An 18,946-nucleotide genomic window follows, 5' to 3' on the forward strand; every position below is an offset into this window, starting at 1 on the left:
ATGAAATATTTCGAAAATGTATATGGAAATGCAAAGGACAAAGGACAGCCAAGACAACCTTGAAAAAGCAAAACAAGCTGGGAGATTCTGCTCTAACCGGAGGTCAAGCCCAGCAAACTGCAATACTAGTGTGAGTCCATTAACATGCCCTCAGACTTCTGCTTCCGGCCATGATGTATAACAGGGACAAGATTTACCCTCCCATTTTAAACAACTTAAAACCAGAGAAAAAACTATGAAACAACACTTTCAGACACTGGAAAACAGGAAGCACATGGCTGTGATTCCCCAAGATAAAGGTGAGTCCTACGACTGTCCCAGCTTACTCTGTGAAGAGTTTCCAGGCCATGGAACTCAAATAGGGTTCAATAAAGCCACGTTCAAGAGACAAATCAGAGTTCCAGGAAGCCAAAAGGCTAAATGTGTGGGGCAGAGACCTGGAGAAGAGGGATCCGGCACAGAGCAAGAGCTATGGTCAGGGCTCCTCCAATCCTCCACTGAGTGCTGAACTACATGTGTGTGAACCGAATCACCTGGGACCAGGGAAAGGCAACCAGAAAGCAGTAAGCCAAACAATCCCAGAGCTCACACAGGGCTGGGGATCACTCATGTTCCTACCAGCCAGAGGTGAGAGACCTCACCAGACAGAGCATCATGTCCTCACAAGTCCTTAGGAGTCAAGCTAAATTGGCCACTGACCCAAGGTTGCTCTGGATCTGCCCTAACAAAGCTCAATAACAAGGCTTAACAGGATCAAACCAATTCCAAGTAACTTTAACTGTAGAACAAATCCAACACTATACAGCCATCCCCAGGACCCCCATGGATAACAAAATACACAGATGTTCAAGTCGCTTATATAAAATGGCAGCGTAGTATTTGCATGGAACCTACAAACATACTCCTGTATACTTTAAATCATCTCTAGATAACTTATAATACCTAAAACAATGTAAATGCTATGTAAACAGTTGTAAATATAACTATGTAAATAGTTACCAGCATGAGGCAAATTCAAGCTTTGCTTTTTGGAACTTTCTGGAGTTTTTGTTTTTTTTTAATATTTTCGATCCACAGTTGGTTGAATTCATGGATGTGGAACACATGGATACAGAGGGCCAACTGTATAAAGGGATTCAGCACCCAACAGCATAAAAGTCACAATCAACAGAGAATGAAAAATGGATGGCCAGGAGTCAGAGGTTAGAGGAAAAGTTACATTTTATTATATATACATTTTATTATATTTACATTTTATTATATATCTTCTTATATACCTTTTCAATTTTACACCTTGTGTCTATACTACCCAGTCAAAAAAATTTTTAATTAAAAATATTTAAAAGTTTAAAATGTAAAGTATTTGTCATTTTTTAAAGTAAGGAGTGAAATCATTTTGTACTCTGTATTAGTGTCTGATTAAATAAATAAGAAAAAAAAAAACAGGGAGCTCTCATAGATGAGATCAATCTAAAACAGCCCTGCCATTTGTCATCTCCAGATGGTAAGTCCTATTGAAAATCTGGAGTATAGGCAGATTCCAACTCCCACATGTTCCAAAAGTGTTCTTTAAGTCTATTATCTGGTGCTCTGAACATACCACAGAAACAATGCTAGGCTGCTCTGGAAAGGCCTATTTTACTCACACTGTATCTCAAGCGTCCTCAAGTGGTCCTACACAAAAGAGCACCGCAGAACCCCAAGTAAAAAAAAATTCTGCAGGAGGTTTCAGAATTCCCACTTGCGGAGGTTAAAAACATGTCTCTTCCCTCTGTATCCCTGACTTTAGGAAAAGGACTCAATTCCTACCTCCAAAGTGCCCCCTGGCTCCAAGCCTCTTCTAGTAATCCCAAGAAACTGTAGTGCAGGGACCAAAAAGAAGGAAAGGCAGAGAAAGGGCTCGCAAAGGGCTGGAAGAGATGAGCCGCCCAAGGACTTCTTCCTAAGTCCACATAAAACTCAAGCAAGCCTTTCAGCTTTAGCTCCTTGTCCTCTGTTTATTTTGAGAGGCAAGATGGCACAGTGGGGGGCGTGTGGAGTAAAGACAGGTTCAGGTTCCAATGTTACTTTTGAAACTTACTGAACAGTGTGCGCGCACAGGAAGTTAACTACACTCACTGAGCCTCAGTGTTCTTATCTAATAAAATGGTGCTAACTATTGTTCAAGCTTATTTCAAGGACAGTCACACAATATAGAAGGTATAGACTCACTGTACGTCCTCAAACAACGGAAGCCAGTGTTGTGCTGTTACTTCTGAGGACCTCAGAGACTCTGGCCTGCTGTTCCTTCCACCAGCAGCAACTACACCTTGATAAAGAGTATTCCTGCCCCTGAGGAGTCTCCTAAGATTATTATTCACAGAAACAACATAAAACAGGGGATTCCATATTCCCCTTTTCCACTCATACAAATGAGAGATGAATGAAATACATCAAGCACTGACACGTAGAGGAATACAAGTCAGTGGGTTTAGTGATTTCATCATGGCACCAGTGATGGGGGCTGGCACTGAGGGAGCAGCAATGGTGGGAGGGTTTGGGAGAAGAGCAGCAGGAAGCAGGAAGTAGAAAGACTATAGAAATTGCCCCTTCCCTCTCCCTTCTTTAACCCATGGCAGTGGAAAACTGACACCCACGGCAAGGTGAAAAGCAAGTATTAGGAATTACAGTGGCTCCCTGAAGTAACTAATGACTTACAAGGAAGAGAAAACTTCAGTATAGAAGCTTTCAACTTAACATAGAGGATTTGCAGGAGAGAGAGAAATATAAAGAATCGCACCATCCAAGCTCAAAGAAACATCTAAATTGGGGTGGTTTTTACTGCATGCTGAAATCTTGTTAAGGACTACTTACTCAGGAGAAACAACTGAAAAATGTGATTCAATACCCAATTTTCCATAAACTGGAAAATACATCTAATGTACAAGCCAATGTTAAAAGAAAACTCAAAGAAAAAGCTCTCTGGCAATTCAAGTCACATCAAAGGGAAGTCTTCTGAAATATAGGAAATAGAACCACTGGCCTAGAAGGGACATTCAGAGGCAGCTCTAGTTTCCAGATAAACTTAGACCTAAAAGAACCAAGATGGTTATTGACCAGCCTCCCACAGAAGCCTATTCCAACATTCAATCACCCAAACCAATGTCTGGGCATCAAACAGCACTGTACATTCAGTGACAAGTACAATACATGAAAGGATTTACAGCCCAAAGCTGACCAATTCTCTCTCTGCGACGGAAGTATTTTCTCATCTTCTTTTCTCTTAAACAAGACAATGACTGATACTCATTCTCTTAACCAAGACGTCCTGCAGACTTAAAGACAGTCAGGTGTCCCTCAGTATTCGCTTTAAGGCTCATAGAACATTTATTCAGAAACCATAGCCTTTATTTCTAACCAGTTTCACTCCTACCTTGTCTTCTCCAAGATCCACACATCCCTCCTAACACAGGATGCTGAATCTAGATTTAATACTTCTAAAGTGGACTTACTAATGCCAAGCATAATAAAAAGATTACTTCCTAGTTCTAACGAGATTTGTTAAAAGGATCCAAATTCACAGACTTTTAAGATACAGCAGTAAACTGCTGGTTTATTCAATCTAAGACGCATTATAAATCCCAGTTATTTTAGCTGTTTGCATGTAGTGAAGACTCTCTAAATTTGAATTGAAATAAATCAGGATTTTTCTGCATTGCATCTGTGTTTTGTACTATTCCTTCTAACTGAATTTCATTATATTTTTGATGAAATATGAAATGCAATCAAGGATATTACTTAAATCTAAGGTTATACCTACTCTTTCCCTCATTTACATAGCCAGTAATCACAAAAAAACTTACTAGGTCTCCCATGATTCCTTATTTAGCTCAACCCAATGCCTTATCATCATCATAATATGTCTTAGATACCAAAGCAAATGCATATTTGCCAGATTTATTTACTCATTTGTTATGATACAACTTAATCAAAATATTTTTAAATATTTTTAAGAGTGACATGGATACCTCAATGTTTTTATAAAATTTGCATTTAAATGTAAGATTTCAGAAAGGTGATACAACCTGTGAGAGCAATTTCTTCAGAAGTTGTGCTATGGCAGGGTCCTCAGGTGGAGGGCAGTCAGGAAGAGACCCATTTCGTTTCTTCTGACGCATGTGAAGATGTCTGAACAAGCTAGTAATATCTTTAGACCTCAAAGCATAATCAAATATAGAACGACTTACTGGCTCTTTTAAAACACTGAGTAGAACAAGTTTTCTTTCAATCTATATTAGAAAAATAAAAAGAATCAGCCAAAGATATAACATAGAGTACATCTGTTTTCAAATTCAATAAATACATAACCTGTGTAAAGTTAACATAGATATTCATTTTCTAAGAAAATGGGAGAGATCAATATCTGCAATTCTTGCTTAGAAGAAAAAAGAATACCAGTGACCTTTAGAGAGCTACGGTATTTCTTCATTCATTGTTAGCATCTGAGTACACATCTGTGTCTACCATACTTGAATACTACTAATAAATACTCAGACTAGGAAAGTTTAGATCCCAAGTTTTCTAGATCCCAAAATGTCAGATGACTTCCTAGATCTAAAAAGTACCTGCAGTTCACAGGTCAAGTAGCCAAAAGTACTGATCCAGAGAAGATGCTCAACAGCCACCCTTCAGCCATCAGGTTTTCCCAATAGCTTCAACCACTTCCAAAAAACACTACTGTCTCCACAGAGTTCATAAAATCCCTCCTTTTTTAATCCCCAAGAATACTCTCCTCGCCAATGCACTTATAATAAAAAGGATGAGCATTACTAAACAGTAACCAAGAGGACTTTCTTTAGACATATTTAACTACCTGGTAAGTTGGCCAGTAGAAACCAGCATAAAAAGGTATCTTTTGTCTAATCCAAACTGCAGAAAGGTAAAAATTATGAAGCATATAGATAATCAGTCTCTCAACTCCTGAGCCTGGCCTTTCAAAATATAAAACAATGATAAAAGCAAAAAGTAATAATAATTTCTGAGAAAACAAAGAGAATGGTGATTTCTAACAAACCACTTACATATCAGATTTATTTTAGTAAGCCACAACTAAAAGTTATTACAAACACATGCAATTTTCAATTCCAGAAACACTTTCTCTTTCTTTCATTATGAGTTTAAGAGCCAAACTTCTAAATACAATAAGTAGTCAAAGTAGTAGGAATCTCTAGACCTGATTTCCAAGGAAGTCTTAATAAACTTCAAAAAGGGGGGACATATTTTCTAGCAATATTATCCATCTTTCACGGATATATAAATTTTCCTTGGGATAAAAATTTTAAAATCTACAAACTCTATGAAATAGAGAATGATGATTTCCCAAACTGGATTAATCTATTATGAAAAGTAAGGACTGAAGGCAGTCAAAGCCACTTGTTTGCAGAGGATATCCAAGGCCATTTTCTCCAACCACAGGGAAGGCGCACTGGGGCTTATACAAGTAAGAGAAAGCTAGAGAGGAATGAGAATTTGCAAAAGAAAAATAGAGTTTTAGTAAAAAAATAGGACATTTTAGGATGTTTTAACAGCCAGAATCATCTCTCAACAGTCCATTCAATTTAAATATCTATTTTGATAGTTGGCTGTCCAGCAAAATGAAGGGTATAAACACTGACAAACTGGTAAATAACTGCCTTGTACAAACCAAAGACCCAAAGTTTATCATCAAGTGCTACACTGCTTGGTAAGCGGGGGGAGGGAGGGAGCAAGAGGGGTAGGGTAGTCATTAGATTTAAAAAAAAAAAAAAACAGAACCAGTTAGTGCTCCAAAAACAAACTTTTGAAAAAGACTTTTTCAAATTTATTATAAATGTGGACTTGGACTGAAATCAGTAATACTTTTATAACAAAAGCAGGTCCATTAATATACGTTTCTGCTATATTTACTTAATAGCAGATGCTTTACAACACTGCACAAAAGGAAAAAGGATGAACTACTGAGTGCTGCATTACGTACAACATGATGTACACATAAGTCTCTTGAACTTCTCTCACCTTCCAAAGTGTTTGTTCCATTAACATTAACTAGCTTGAAAGGAATGTGAAAATGCTGTAGCCCAATTTAAATCTTTAAAATTTTAAATAAAAATAGGACTCTCTAAACCTTTCTTTAAAGGGGCACAGTTTGGAGGGAAGATTGATTCCAAGTTGGAACATGCATACCTGTATTATTGGTTGAGTAATATACGGATCAAGGTAAGGCATCAGTTTGCAGTAAACATCAGCTGTGCTTATTTGGTGAGCTACCACTGTGATAAATCCCACAGCACCATAGCGTATCCACAGATTGGGATGACACAGAAAGGGGGCTAAGAGGGAAAAAAAGGTATGGATTAAACGATGTTCATAAACAGTCTCACACTATCGAGATAAACAAATTTTCACCTTATAACACAACTGATAAAAAGATTATACCAAATGTTACTATCAGGTTGCCTTCATATACTCAGTTATCCTGGGACTTAAACTGAACCAAGTGAACATACTGCTATTATAATATTTCCTACCATAAATATCAGCAATACCATAGAAGAGTAAAAATAGCTACCTCTTTTCTTGGGATTTAAATTGTTATATTTTTAGTCAGGGCTGAAGATCAGTGGGCATATACTCAGTTACAAGACTGGGTTAAAAACTATTGGAGAGAGACATAAAAAGTCCCAACAGTATATAGCAAACTATTACTCCCCCAGCCAATACCTCCACAAAGTCCAAGGACATACCATTTACCACATAAAGGACAAAGAAACTGAGTTGTTTCTCCTCCAAGCCACAGCTTAAATTAAGGGAATGATTTCGCCTGACTGATATTCTTTTTAATGCAAAGATTTGATGACATCAAATACAGTACTCATAAATTCATTCACAAGGCGTTATGAATGGAAACTAAAAGCCAGAAAACATATGATGCCCATTCTTAAAGAGTTTAAGATATAAGAAAATTAAATGAATATTTTTTCACACCTTTTATTTTAACTATTTTCTGTACTACACCTAAAGTCAATGATTCAACTAACTGAAGTAAGATTTAGAATAAAATTCAAACATCCAAACTAACCTGATTTAGAATAAAATTCAAACTTCTAAAAGCAAAAAAAAAGTATTTGTTCTGAGGATGTAAAAGCATCAGCATTTAGAGAATACTAATTTTATAAGACATTCAGGCTAATAGAGAAATAAGAATATTATCACAGTGATGTCAACATCATGGTGGAGTGAGATGCTCCCTTTGTGTCTCCCCTTTAATCTACAACCAGTAAAACATCCACAGCTCAACAAAGGTGCCTCTGCCCAACACAGCAGATGCAGGAGAATTCCACTTATCTGTACATCTAGAGGTGGGTGGACTGGCACAAACAGAGGAGGTAGAACCAGGAGAACAGCACAGGTGGTGACTGCAGTCCTGGACCTCTGACCATGGCAGCTGAGCCTGCAGCCCCAGAAAACATGGTAGCAGCAGGGGAGGTGGTACACACGACTCTGCCCTTCCCCCACAGCAGCAGCCACAGGTAACTGGGCAGCAACAGCAGTGGGGCCTGGGACCCCATCCCTCCAGCCACAGAGGGACCCACAACTCTGGCCCCCCACACCTCCACCCACAGCAGCAAAGTCCTCGAACCTTACAATACCAGATACGGCAGAGATGCCCATGCAATCCCAGCTCCACTCCATCTTCCCCCTCATCCTGTGACAGTGGAGCCTGGGACTCAGAGGATCCTGGGCGTGGCAGGAGAGCTCACTATCCTGGTGCCCCAGGCAATGACACCAGCAACACTGGCAGCAGCAAGGCACCAACAACACCAGTGGCACAAGAAGCAATAATGAGGTCACAGGGCGACACCTCTAACAGAGGCAGTGGAGGGTGGAAAAAAGAAATTAAAAACCTGTGCTGTCGGGCCACTTACTGGAAAACAAAGAGAAAGACCTCTAACTTCCAACCTGCTGAATCATTAGAATCAAGTAGAAAGGTTTTTACTACTTCAAAGGCACAGGAAGAGGAACAACTCATCAAGCACCATGAAGAACCACAGTAACATTGTACCACCAAAAAGGAAATGAAAATTCTCCAGAAACTAAAGTCAAAGAATACTGAGATCTGACAGAGAATTCCAAATAGCTGTCACGAAGAAACTCAACGAGCTACAAGAAAACTCACAGAGACAGTTCAATGAGCTCAGGAATAAAACTAATGAACAGAAGGTACACTTTACCAAAGAGACTAAAACTCAAAAAAAGAACCAAACAAATCTGAAGCTGAAGAACTCAATAAACGAGTTGGAGAATGCAATTAGAAAGCACTGGAAATGGAGCAGACCACATGGAAGAGAGAATTAGCGAGCTCGAAGATAGAAAACTAGAAATCTAAAAGTAGAAGAAGAAAGAGAAATAAGATATTTAAAAACAGGAAATTCTACAAGAGCTATCAGACTCCTTTAGGAAGGACAACATTAGGCTAATAGGTATCCCAGGAGAAGAGAAGGAGAAGGAAACAGAGTTTATTTAAAGAAATAATAGCTGAGAACTTCCCAAGCCTGGGGAAGGAACCAGATATACAAGTCCATGAAGCTAAGAGAACACCTAATTACCTCAATGCAAAAAGACCTTCTCCAAGACATATTATACTAAAATTGTCAAAAATCAATGACAAAGAAAGAATTTTAAAGGTAACTGACAAAGAAACCCCACTCAGGCTACCAACAGATTTCTCAGCAGAAACTCTACAGGCAGGAAGGAATGGAATGACAGTCTCAAAACACTGAAAGATAAAAACTGTCACCCAAGAATACTCTAGCCAGCAAAGTTATCATTCACATATGAAGGAGAAATAAAGACTTTCCCAGACAAACAAAAGCTGAGGGAGTTCATCAACACTAGACCTGCCATCTACCAGAAACAAAAAAGCAGAAGTACACAGAACTTTGAGTAAGGTGATAAATAGACAGACTCAGAAAATAGCAACTCTTTATGAGAACAGGTTTTTAAACACTTTATTATATCATAATAAAGGAGGTTAAAGGGGGAAGGAAAGCAGAAAAAATAACTATAGCTACTTCAATTTGGTAACAAACTCACAACATAAAAAGGGATCATTTGAGACAACAAAAAGACAAAGAGGGAAGCAGAAAAGGACAGAACCCATAGAGGTAAATGAAGATGCCATCAGTAGAAAAAGGATTATTTTACCTATGCAATGTTTTATACAAACCTCATGGTAACCACAAAACATAAATCTAGAGCACAGAGAGGAAACATTAAAAAAATGAGGAAACTGAGAAAAAAAAATCACAGAAAACCACCAAACCAAAACGGCAAACAGAAACACAAGGAAAAAGAAACAATGAAGATATAGAGCAACCAGAAAACAAAAGATTAAATGGCAGTACTAAGTCCTCATCTATCAATAATCACCCTAAATTTAAATTGATTGACTTCACCAATCAAAAGACACAGAGTGGCCAGATGGATTAAAAACAAGACCCAACTATATGCTGCCTCCAGGAGACTCACCTCAGCTCTGCAGACAGACACAGGATCAAAGTGAAGGGATGGAAGATGACACTCCAAATTACAGCCTAAAGAGAGGGAATGTAGCCAAACTCACATCAAGTAAAATAGACTTCAAGCCAAAAAAAGGTAACAAAAGACAAAGATGGACAATATATAATGATAAACAGGGCAATTCACTGAAAAGATATAACAGTGATTAATATACATATATACACCTAACATAGGAGCATCAAAGTATACAAAACAATTATTAACAGACCTAAAGGGAGAAACTGACAGCAACACAGTAACAGTAAGGGCTTTAACACCCCACTTACATAAATGGGTAAATCATCATCCAGACAGAAATAAACCCACACATGTGGACAACAAAAGAGCACAGAACATACAATGGAGAAAGGACAGTCTCTTAAATGGTATTGGGAAAACTAGACAATGACATGCAAAAAAGTGAAACTAGACCACTATCTCTCACCATACACAAAAATTAACTCAAAATGGATTAAAGACCTGAAAGCACACAACCACTAAAAGAAAATATAAGCAGCATGCTCTCTGACATCAGTCTTAGCAAAAATCTTTCTAGCTATGTCTCCTTGGGCAAGAGAAACAAAAGCAAAAATAAATAAATGGGACTACACCAAACTAAAAAGCTTCTGCACAGCAAAAGGAACCATCAACAAAACAAACAGACAACCTACTGAGTGGAAGAAGATATACGCAAGTCATATATCTGATAAGGGGTTAATGTCCAATATTTATAAAGAACTCATACAACTCAACAACAAAAAAACAACCAACCTAAACAAAAAATGGGCAAAGGAGCTGAACAAACATCTTTCCAAAGAAGACATACAGTTGGCTGGCAGACACATGAAAAGATGTTCACCATCACTAATTATAAGGGAAATGCAAATCAAAACTACAATGAGCCATCACATCACATCCATCAGAATGGCTACTATCAAAAAGATGAGAAATAGTAAGTGTTGGAAAGGATGTGTAGAAAAGGAAACCTCATATACTGTGGGAATGTAAATTGGTACAGCCACTATGGAAAACAGAGTGGAAATTCCTCAAAACATTTAGAACTACCATAAGATCCAGCTGTTTTGGGTTATTTATCCAAAGAATAAGAAAATACTAATTCAAAAAGATACATGCACCCCTATGTTCATCATAGCTTTATTTACAATAGCCAAGATATAGGAGCAACCTAAGTGCCCATCAATGGATGAAGAAGATGTGGTATAAATATGCAATGGAATATTACTCAGCCATTAAAAAAGGTGAAATCTTGCCATTTGCAACAACGTGGATGGACCCTGAGTGTATTATGCTAAGTTAAATATGTCAGACTGAGAAAGAAAAATACCATATGATTTCACTCATATGTGGAATATAAAAAACAAACAAATAAAAAAAGTAAAATAAATGAACTAAACCAAACAAAAGCAAGCATATAGATACAGAGGACAGAGTAATAGTTACCAGACGGGGAGGGGCAGGGAGGAGGGCAAAATGGGTAAAGGGGATCAACTGAATGATGATGGACAGAAACTAAATTTTTGGTGGTAAGCACACTGTAGTGTGTACAGAAGTAGAAATATAATGTTGTACACATGAAACTTAAATGATGTTATAAACCAATGTTACCTCAATAAAAAGTAAATTTAAAAAATAAATGATAAAAAAAATACTATTTCATGCTAATATTACTTATATAAATAGGGGAAGAGAAGAAAATTGTTCAAGATATCTGTCTCCAAAGTTCTCCCATTTCCAATTCTTGTAACTACACATGGAGGTGATTTTGATTATTTCATAAACACCCTGCAGCCTCTGAGACGGCCAACAAGGGAGGGCTGGTAGTTTCCCTCTGACAACAGAGAAAATGAGGACTGGAAAAACATTGAAAAACCTCCAAAAAATAAATAAACTAAAGATGACCTGGCAGAGCTAGGCACTAGATGAGGCTGCATTAGTGGTCCCGATTCTTTGTGTTATCTCTGTTATACAGTCACTTGCCTGGTGCTCATGGTGTACAAAGGGTACTTCTCTGTCCCTCCCTCTTGTCTCAGTCACAGTACCTGCTCTAGCCAATGGAATGTCAAGAGATGTAACACAAACAGAGGCTTGAAATGTGTGGCATAGCTAGGCTTCTGCCATCACCCAGAACATAACCTGGGTGGTTGCTGCCCCTCCAACCTGGGCCCCAGAATGAGACAGATAAACCACAATCACCACAGGCGTCTGGGAGATGCAAGGCCTAAAGAAGAGCCGCTCACCGAGCTCGCAGATGCATGCTGAGAACTTGACCGAAGGATTTACTGGGATTTTGTGGTTGGTTGTTATACAGCATTATTATATCAGTCAGTAGCTGATACAAAGAACCTCCAAGACTCCAAATACAAGAAACCAGAATCAAGGATTTCCTATAAAACATCCAATATATTTCCAATTATCTGGGGACAAGCAGACGGAAAGGTGAGTTTTCATAATGTCTAAGTGGGAAGAGTATAGTTTTTAATCATGATAATCACCACCACCACCCTAATTCCCTTTAAGAATCACTACAACAGGCTAACCACGCATAAAGACAGAACAGAGAGATGCGTACAGTTTATCACTTGTTTTAAGTAAGTAGGTGTTTCTACGTTATTAAAAACTTTCTTCTTTTAAATAGTTCAAAATGTCAACAAATGACTATTTGCTTGATTTTTCTCAGCAAGGGTTTTTTTTCTCCCCATAGCTGGTACCAAATTCAGTTCCAGTTCTAAGGGAGAATCACACCCAAAAAGTTGTACCACATTGGGTTTATTCTATACCTAAAGATAATAATTTATTTTGATACTAAACTTAAGATACATGAGGACCCCATACGTTCATCCTATGACCAATGACTAAAACCCATAGGACTCAGAAAAATTTCTGCAAAATTTGACAGGAGGGGTAAAAAACTATCTTTTATGATAATTTTTGCTTAAAAATTGATGGACATCCATTTTGCAGATAAATAAAATGCTAATTATATGCCATATTAAATCTCAAAAATAATTTCCAAATAATTAGGCAACAGAAGGAATGTATTATGTGAAATTAGAATATACAAGTACATATTTATATACAAAGGATTTTCATTAGAATGAAGAAGATCAAAGTCGAAAGCAAAAAAAACTCGACCCTTAGGAGGTAATGCCACTTTCACAGGAGTAAAAAAGAAAACACTGATGTGAGAATTCACACAATGAGAATGAGCAGGAAAATATTCCAGGCAGCAAGATATGTGCGTTAAGATGATACATTTTCTCTTTAATATTATTATGAAAAGGGGTGTTTTCTACGTCTGCCTTACACTACACAGGATCAGAAATTCAAAAAACATTCTAACACCTTTCATTATATTAATAATTTTTGTTTCCCAAGCTATTAGCTCTTTTAAAAATTAGGAAGAAAACAGAGATGACTCCCTCAAGGCTTAGCACTCTGCAGCTTACACAAAAAATCAAAAGCATTTCAGTGTAACAGATTTTTATCATGATTATGTTGACAATACTCAAAACTTTTCTATTAAATTTGTCATTATTTTTAACATAATCATCAAAAAAATTCAAACCAAATTAGTGTTACAAACTAAAAGAATGATTATAAATATTAAGAGTGCAAAATAAGAAACCTACATATACTCAGATTTCCACAAAATTTTTCTTTTAAAAAGCTACATTCATGGCTAAAAACTTCCAGACATTTTATACCTCTCTACTATCTAACCATATAACTTCAACTATCAAAATAAAAACTCCTTTGTCTTTTTTCTCTGAGGATTGCCTCAAGAAAAATCTATTAACCAAATCTAACTAATTTTGGCTTTCTATAAATTTTCTTGGCAAAGCACTCAGCAGCAATAAAGTATTTTATCTAAAAAGGCAATTTCCTAAGATTTCATGTCTTCTCAGTACAAAGCCAACTTGCAATCTTATCAATACATTGGTTACTTTCTTAAAATGAAGTGTTAAGAAGACTAAGAGCTTCTAATATTTTTAATTTTACAATGTGTCACATGTACCTGTTTGCTCTTATTCTGAATTTTAAGTTGATGGACCTAGATAACTGTTATAAAGGTCAAGGAATTAATTCCTTTCATTGGTTAATAAAATTACTAACAGTAGTAACGTCAATACTATGAATGCTTAACTGGCGATCAGTGCAATGACAGAAGTCACAGACAATCCTCCACATCCAGTTTCAACTTGGTTAATGGTCAAGTGGCCAAAAACATAAGCTGACTCTTCAGAGCAGTAAAAGACTTAATCCACATTGTGTTTAAAAAAAAAAAAAAAAAAATCTTCATTTTTCAAGGATCATCAGGACTTAACTACAGATTAAAACAAAGGTGTATTTCCCAACCTGGGCTGGAGGGCCAGTGCTCCTGTGTGTGCGCCTATGTGTCGCTCACATACATACAAGCATGCAGGCATAATCATGCACATGGGTGTGCACACACAGACACACACACGACAGGGACAATGAAGCTGAAAATCTCACTCTAGATTGCCTAGAAACTTTACAGTGCCCTATCAGTTGTTATTTCTCTTACCACTCCCTAATTTTCCCATCCTAATTTTGAGAAACAAAAACTTACCAATATCACTGGCAAATTCATAGACATGGGGTTTTTGCAGCAGCCCTAACTGGCACATACAGGTAAGGGCATTAAGAGCTTTCACAATAACAAATTCCTCAGCATCACTAAGACCTTGTTGCAGCAGGGGTTTGAGAATTGAGGAGCTTTGCCAGCCAACATAGGCGGCAACACCTGAAAAAGAGAAGCAACATTACATGATTGTTTTATACCTGAAAGTACAAATGCCATTAAGTAAAACAATAAAATTAATCAAAGGTCAAATATATTGAGCAACAATCCAGGCAGGGACCCTGCATTTCCTACCGAGCATAATAGATGAAAAAGACCCACACCAATGCAAATCTTCAAGAAATTCTGCGACAGCAAGGGAAAAAAAAGATGCTATGAGCTTACAGAAAGAAAAATACAGATTCCCTAAAAAGGAAGTAGAATCAGACTGGCATCAGATGATCTTCAGCAGCAATGTAGGCTAGAACACAACAGGGCAAGACCTTCAAGGTTATGGAAGAAATTTTATACCCAAACTGTCAATAAAATAAGAAAACAAAAATAAGTCATTTTGGGACATGCCAGGACTATATGTGTTTACCTCCCATGCAAACATTTCTAAGAAAGTTCTTAGGGATGTACTCCAGAAAAATAAAGAAAATGTAGAATGTAAAAATGGTAGATATAACCCAGGAATTCAATGGGAAAAAAAGGATAATAGCTAGTAAAGATCTAGAAATTAATCAGCCCAAATTAGAACTAAAAGTCAATAAACTTCGAAAATGTTATCAAGAAGAAAAATGGAACAGACTACAAGCAAGAGAGAAAACTGGTAAGAAAGAAGCTAGATAATATAAAGTGAGGAAGGTATATTACTTTTCTCTCTAAAAGGAAAACAAAAAACTCTGAAACTCCATGACAAACAAAAAAATTGTTCAAGAAAGTCATAGTGTAAAAATGAAATAAATTAAAATGTGCATTTAGTAGTTTGCAGAGGATAGAAAAAGAATCCACTGACCTTGATGCTATAAACATTCTCATCAAGTGATAAAGGAGTTATGGCATTAGAATTGTGATGAAGCAGTTATAAATATACTGCACTACTTGGCTCTAAAGTCAATAAAAGTTACACATTCTTAATCATGTAAATTGTTTTGAATTTTCAGAATCAGTCTATACAAGCACAAAAGACTTTATTACAATTACATAACAGAATGTAAATATTATCAACTATGAAAATGCAATTGTTTAGTTGAACTGTCAATTAACAATTAGTTGAATTATCAACCAACAAAAGAATTAGAATGGAAGAAAAACGGAAAGAAGGGAGGAAGGGAGGAAGGGAGGAAGGGAGGAAGGCAGGCACTAAATTCCTTGTAGTCCAAGTCAGAAGTAGACCAATAAGAAACAGGTTGAACTATTTAAAGTTATAAAAACAACAAACTAAAGATCTACATCTCAAAACAGAGAGGCAAAAGGGGCTTGGGGTATGATATGAGTGAGTTAAATCTTCGTGTGGCATAGAAAAAAGTCAAGAGACAAAGTGTAAAGTTGATAATCCTAAAAAGAGTAATATGAAAATACTATTTAGAGACGTGGCAATAATCACCTGAAGATATCAAACCAAAACCACAAACCAGAGTAGGTGCCTCTGGAAAGTGCAACTATCGCCTTTCATACTTACTTCATATATTTTGAGTAATTTGCAAAAGCATATTTCCACTGTATTGAGAAATAATTTTAGAATTTTTTTTCTGTAATAAAAGAAAAAATGCTGTCTAAAATTCCAGAGGATTATATTTAAAAACTTTACAAACTGAAATGCATAATGAGCTAAAATAGCTCAAAATATTTTGGAAAAGAAGATTGACATCTGGGGAGCTTATTCTACCAGATACTAAAGTTGCTTATAAATATATAATAATTAAAATATAATATAGCTATAAAAAGAGTATAATATTGAGTACAGAAGTGAAAAAAATCAATGGAATAGGGTATCTAGAAAAGTAACCCTAAAAGATATATGCATGCAACAGGTGATAATAGAAGCTTCACAAGTCAATGGAAAATAAATGAAATGTTTAGTAAATAGTGTTAGGAAAATTGGTTATATTTCTGAGAAAAATTTAGATTTTACCTCATACCACAGCCCAAAATAAAGATCAATTCAACAGTTCATATTTTTATGTGAAAAAATAAAGCATTAAAACAAAGCAAAACAAAACAGACATGTGCCCAACAGATTATTAACCTAATTCTGAAATGGGAAAATATTTAAGCACAAAAGTAAAAAAAAAAATCACAAAGGAAAAGATCAAATAAATTGACAACACTAAAATTATTTTAAAAGACATAAAAAATAACAGTCAAGTTATTTGAGAAAAGTGCCATAGAAAAGATAAAAAGTTATTGTTTTTAATGTATATATAAAAGGCTCAGAAAAAATCAATAAGAAAAGCATAACACCATCAAAAAAGGGGCCAAAATAATAAATTAAAAATTCAAAGAGTAAGAAATATAAGTAATCAACATGAGATATTTTTTTCACCTTCACTGATAAGCAAATAAATATACACTAAAACAAGTCATTGCTTTAAGCTACCAACAGGCAAAGGTTGATTGAAGCCTATTCCACACTGGAAGGCTGTGCAGTACTATCAAACAATGCTGATCAGAGTAGTAAATGATATAATCTTTTTGAAAAGCTTATAAAATGTGTCAAGTTTTAAAAATATGTTCATATTATTTAACTCAGTAATTAAAATTTCAGACTTCTAGCCTGAGAAAATAATCAGGCAAATATTTATGTAAATGATTATGTGTATAATATATGGTTGACAAAAGTTAGAACAATTTAAACATTCAAATGAAGAGTTAAATTTTGATAAAACTGTATAATGAAATATTTCTATCTATTAAATTACGGTTTCAAAGAATTTTTAATGACATGAGAAAATGCTTAGAATATACATATGTTCCTAGAAAAAAGTTTAAAAAATAACAAGACTAAGAAGTAATACAATACATACATAGCACTTATGTGCCAGGCACTATTACATATGTTAATTCATTTTATCTTCCCAACAACCAGTGAGTTAGGTAATATTATTATTCCCATTTTACAGATAGGGAAACTAAGACACACAAAAGATTAAATGATTTCCCCTAGAACCACAACCAGTAGGTGACAAAGCCAGAACTTGAACCCAGAAGTCTGTCGCCAAGAGTGCCTGCTCTTAGCCAGCACACAACAGTGCCTCACAGATGGCAGAACGGGACGATGGGTGGAAGGAGAAGGCGAGGATGACCCACAGGAAGGAAAAAAACAAAACATTAACAGAGGCTGTACATGGGCTAGAGGATTGGAGGGGATTTGTTTTCTTCACGAATTTTCCAATTTTTCTACAGCAAGTATGTATTACTTTTATAAACAAACAAAAAATCAATGAAAATTATTTTAAAATGAAAAAAGAACTAATATAAAGGCCATTTTTCAAAATACACATGAATTAACCAATAGATGAAGTTCCAAGAACCACCTTTTCCCAAGAAAATAAATAAAAATAAGATTATTTGAAAGAAGAGAGCATGAAAGACAGAAAGGTGTGAGAAGCAAAGCATACTGTATTTAGGAACTGAGTTAGATGGAGTCCAAGATGGAAGGCTGACATGAATCAATAAACTAATGCAAAAATTAAAAACAAACTAGAGATGTCTGAAAAGAGGAGGTACAGTAATCTCCAGTTATAACAAAGCAAGAACAGCAATTTCAAGGCTTTTCAAAAGTAGAAAGTACCCTTTTCTCCAAAACATTACACATTAATATTTGCAAAAATAGGAATATTGTTGCTATATGAGTTTCTTTCCTTTTTTTATTTTTTAGGAAAAACATCCAACAGCAAACCTTTTAGCAGTTACTTTCCCAGATTATTGGAAATCAAAATCTAAACTCTATTACAGCCTTCTGCTACTACATGAGAAAGTTTGGATACCTGCAAAGCTTTCCAGTGTGCAGAATAGTCTTTAAATCTTTTGAGTTAATAGACAAGCTTTATAATCATGTGTAAAATGATATAAAAAGGGTTAGTGGGTAATTTTAATAATATGGCTTTAGCATATAACATTTCATAAATGACCAAAACTAAAATTGAAAAGGTCAGTACAATCAGGTGGAAAATGATCAGTTATTACTCCAAAAAGAAAAATATTAAATCTTGTGTCAAACATGACAATCTACCAAAATAAAGTCCATTTCTTTCTAATTTTGAATCTAAATGCAATAGGAGTCATATGCAGATAAAATACAAGATGTCTCTCTTCTTTAGATAAATCTGAAAATTAAGAATTGCAACATTTTGAAAAAACAGTAGGAAAAAAGCTGATTAATTTTTCACAAATTTTCAGTTTACAAAAAGTAAAGCCTATAAGCTTTAATTCTTTCTAATTAGATTGATTTTCAATCATAATTATACTTTGTTATTTTCTGATTGTAAAAGTGATGAATGTTTACTATAGAAAATTTGACAAATATGAGATAATCACTGTTCACATATTAGTATATTCAGCCTTGTTAAACATATGACTTGTTATTGTTACCTTTACACAACTGGGTTCAGTCATTTTAATAATATTTCATGGTACTTTCCCAGGTCATTAAATTTTCTTTTAAAACATACTTTTTAATGACCACATGGTATCCCTTTATAAGGGTATATCAGTTTTATTAACCAATCCCTTGATCAGCTAAGATACTTCCATCAACCAAAA

General features: G+C 35.7%; 1 protein-coding gene across 6 annotated transcripts in view; it reads right to left on the reverse strand.

Moving 5' to 3' along the window:
* PIK3R4 (phosphoinositide-3-kinase regulatory subunit 4) overlaps window positions 1–18,946 on the reverse strand; it is a 73,753-nt gene that overhangs the window by 37,610 nt on the left and 17,197 nt on the right. For 5 of the 6 annotated variants that reach the window (XR_005019703.1, XM_036850565.1, XM_036850566.1 and 2 more), the window contains 3 exons: window positions 14,189–14,362; window positions 6,202–6,347; window positions 4,065–4,268 (listed from right to left, as the gene is read on the reverse strand). Coding sequence is in view for 5 of the 6 variants with exons in the window: in XM_036850565.1 (XP_036706460.1) it covers window positions 4,065–4,268; window positions 6,202–6,347; window positions 14,189–14,362 (524 nt within the window). In the remaining variant the exon portion in view is untranslated. The remainder of the gene's footprint in view (window positions 1–4,064; window positions 4,269–6,201; window positions 6,348–14,188; window positions 14,363–18,946) is intronic. The other variant, XM_036850567.1, reaches the window with a different exon arrangement.

This window comes from Balaenoptera musculus, chromosome 4, assembly GCF_009873245.2.
Source record: "Balaenoptera musculus isolate JJ_BM4_2016_0621 chromosome 4, mBalMus1.pri.v3, whole genome shotgun sequence".
Taxonomy (NCBI): Eukaryota; Metazoa; Chordata; class Mammalia; order Artiodactyla; family Balaenopteridae; genus Balaenoptera; species Balaenoptera musculus.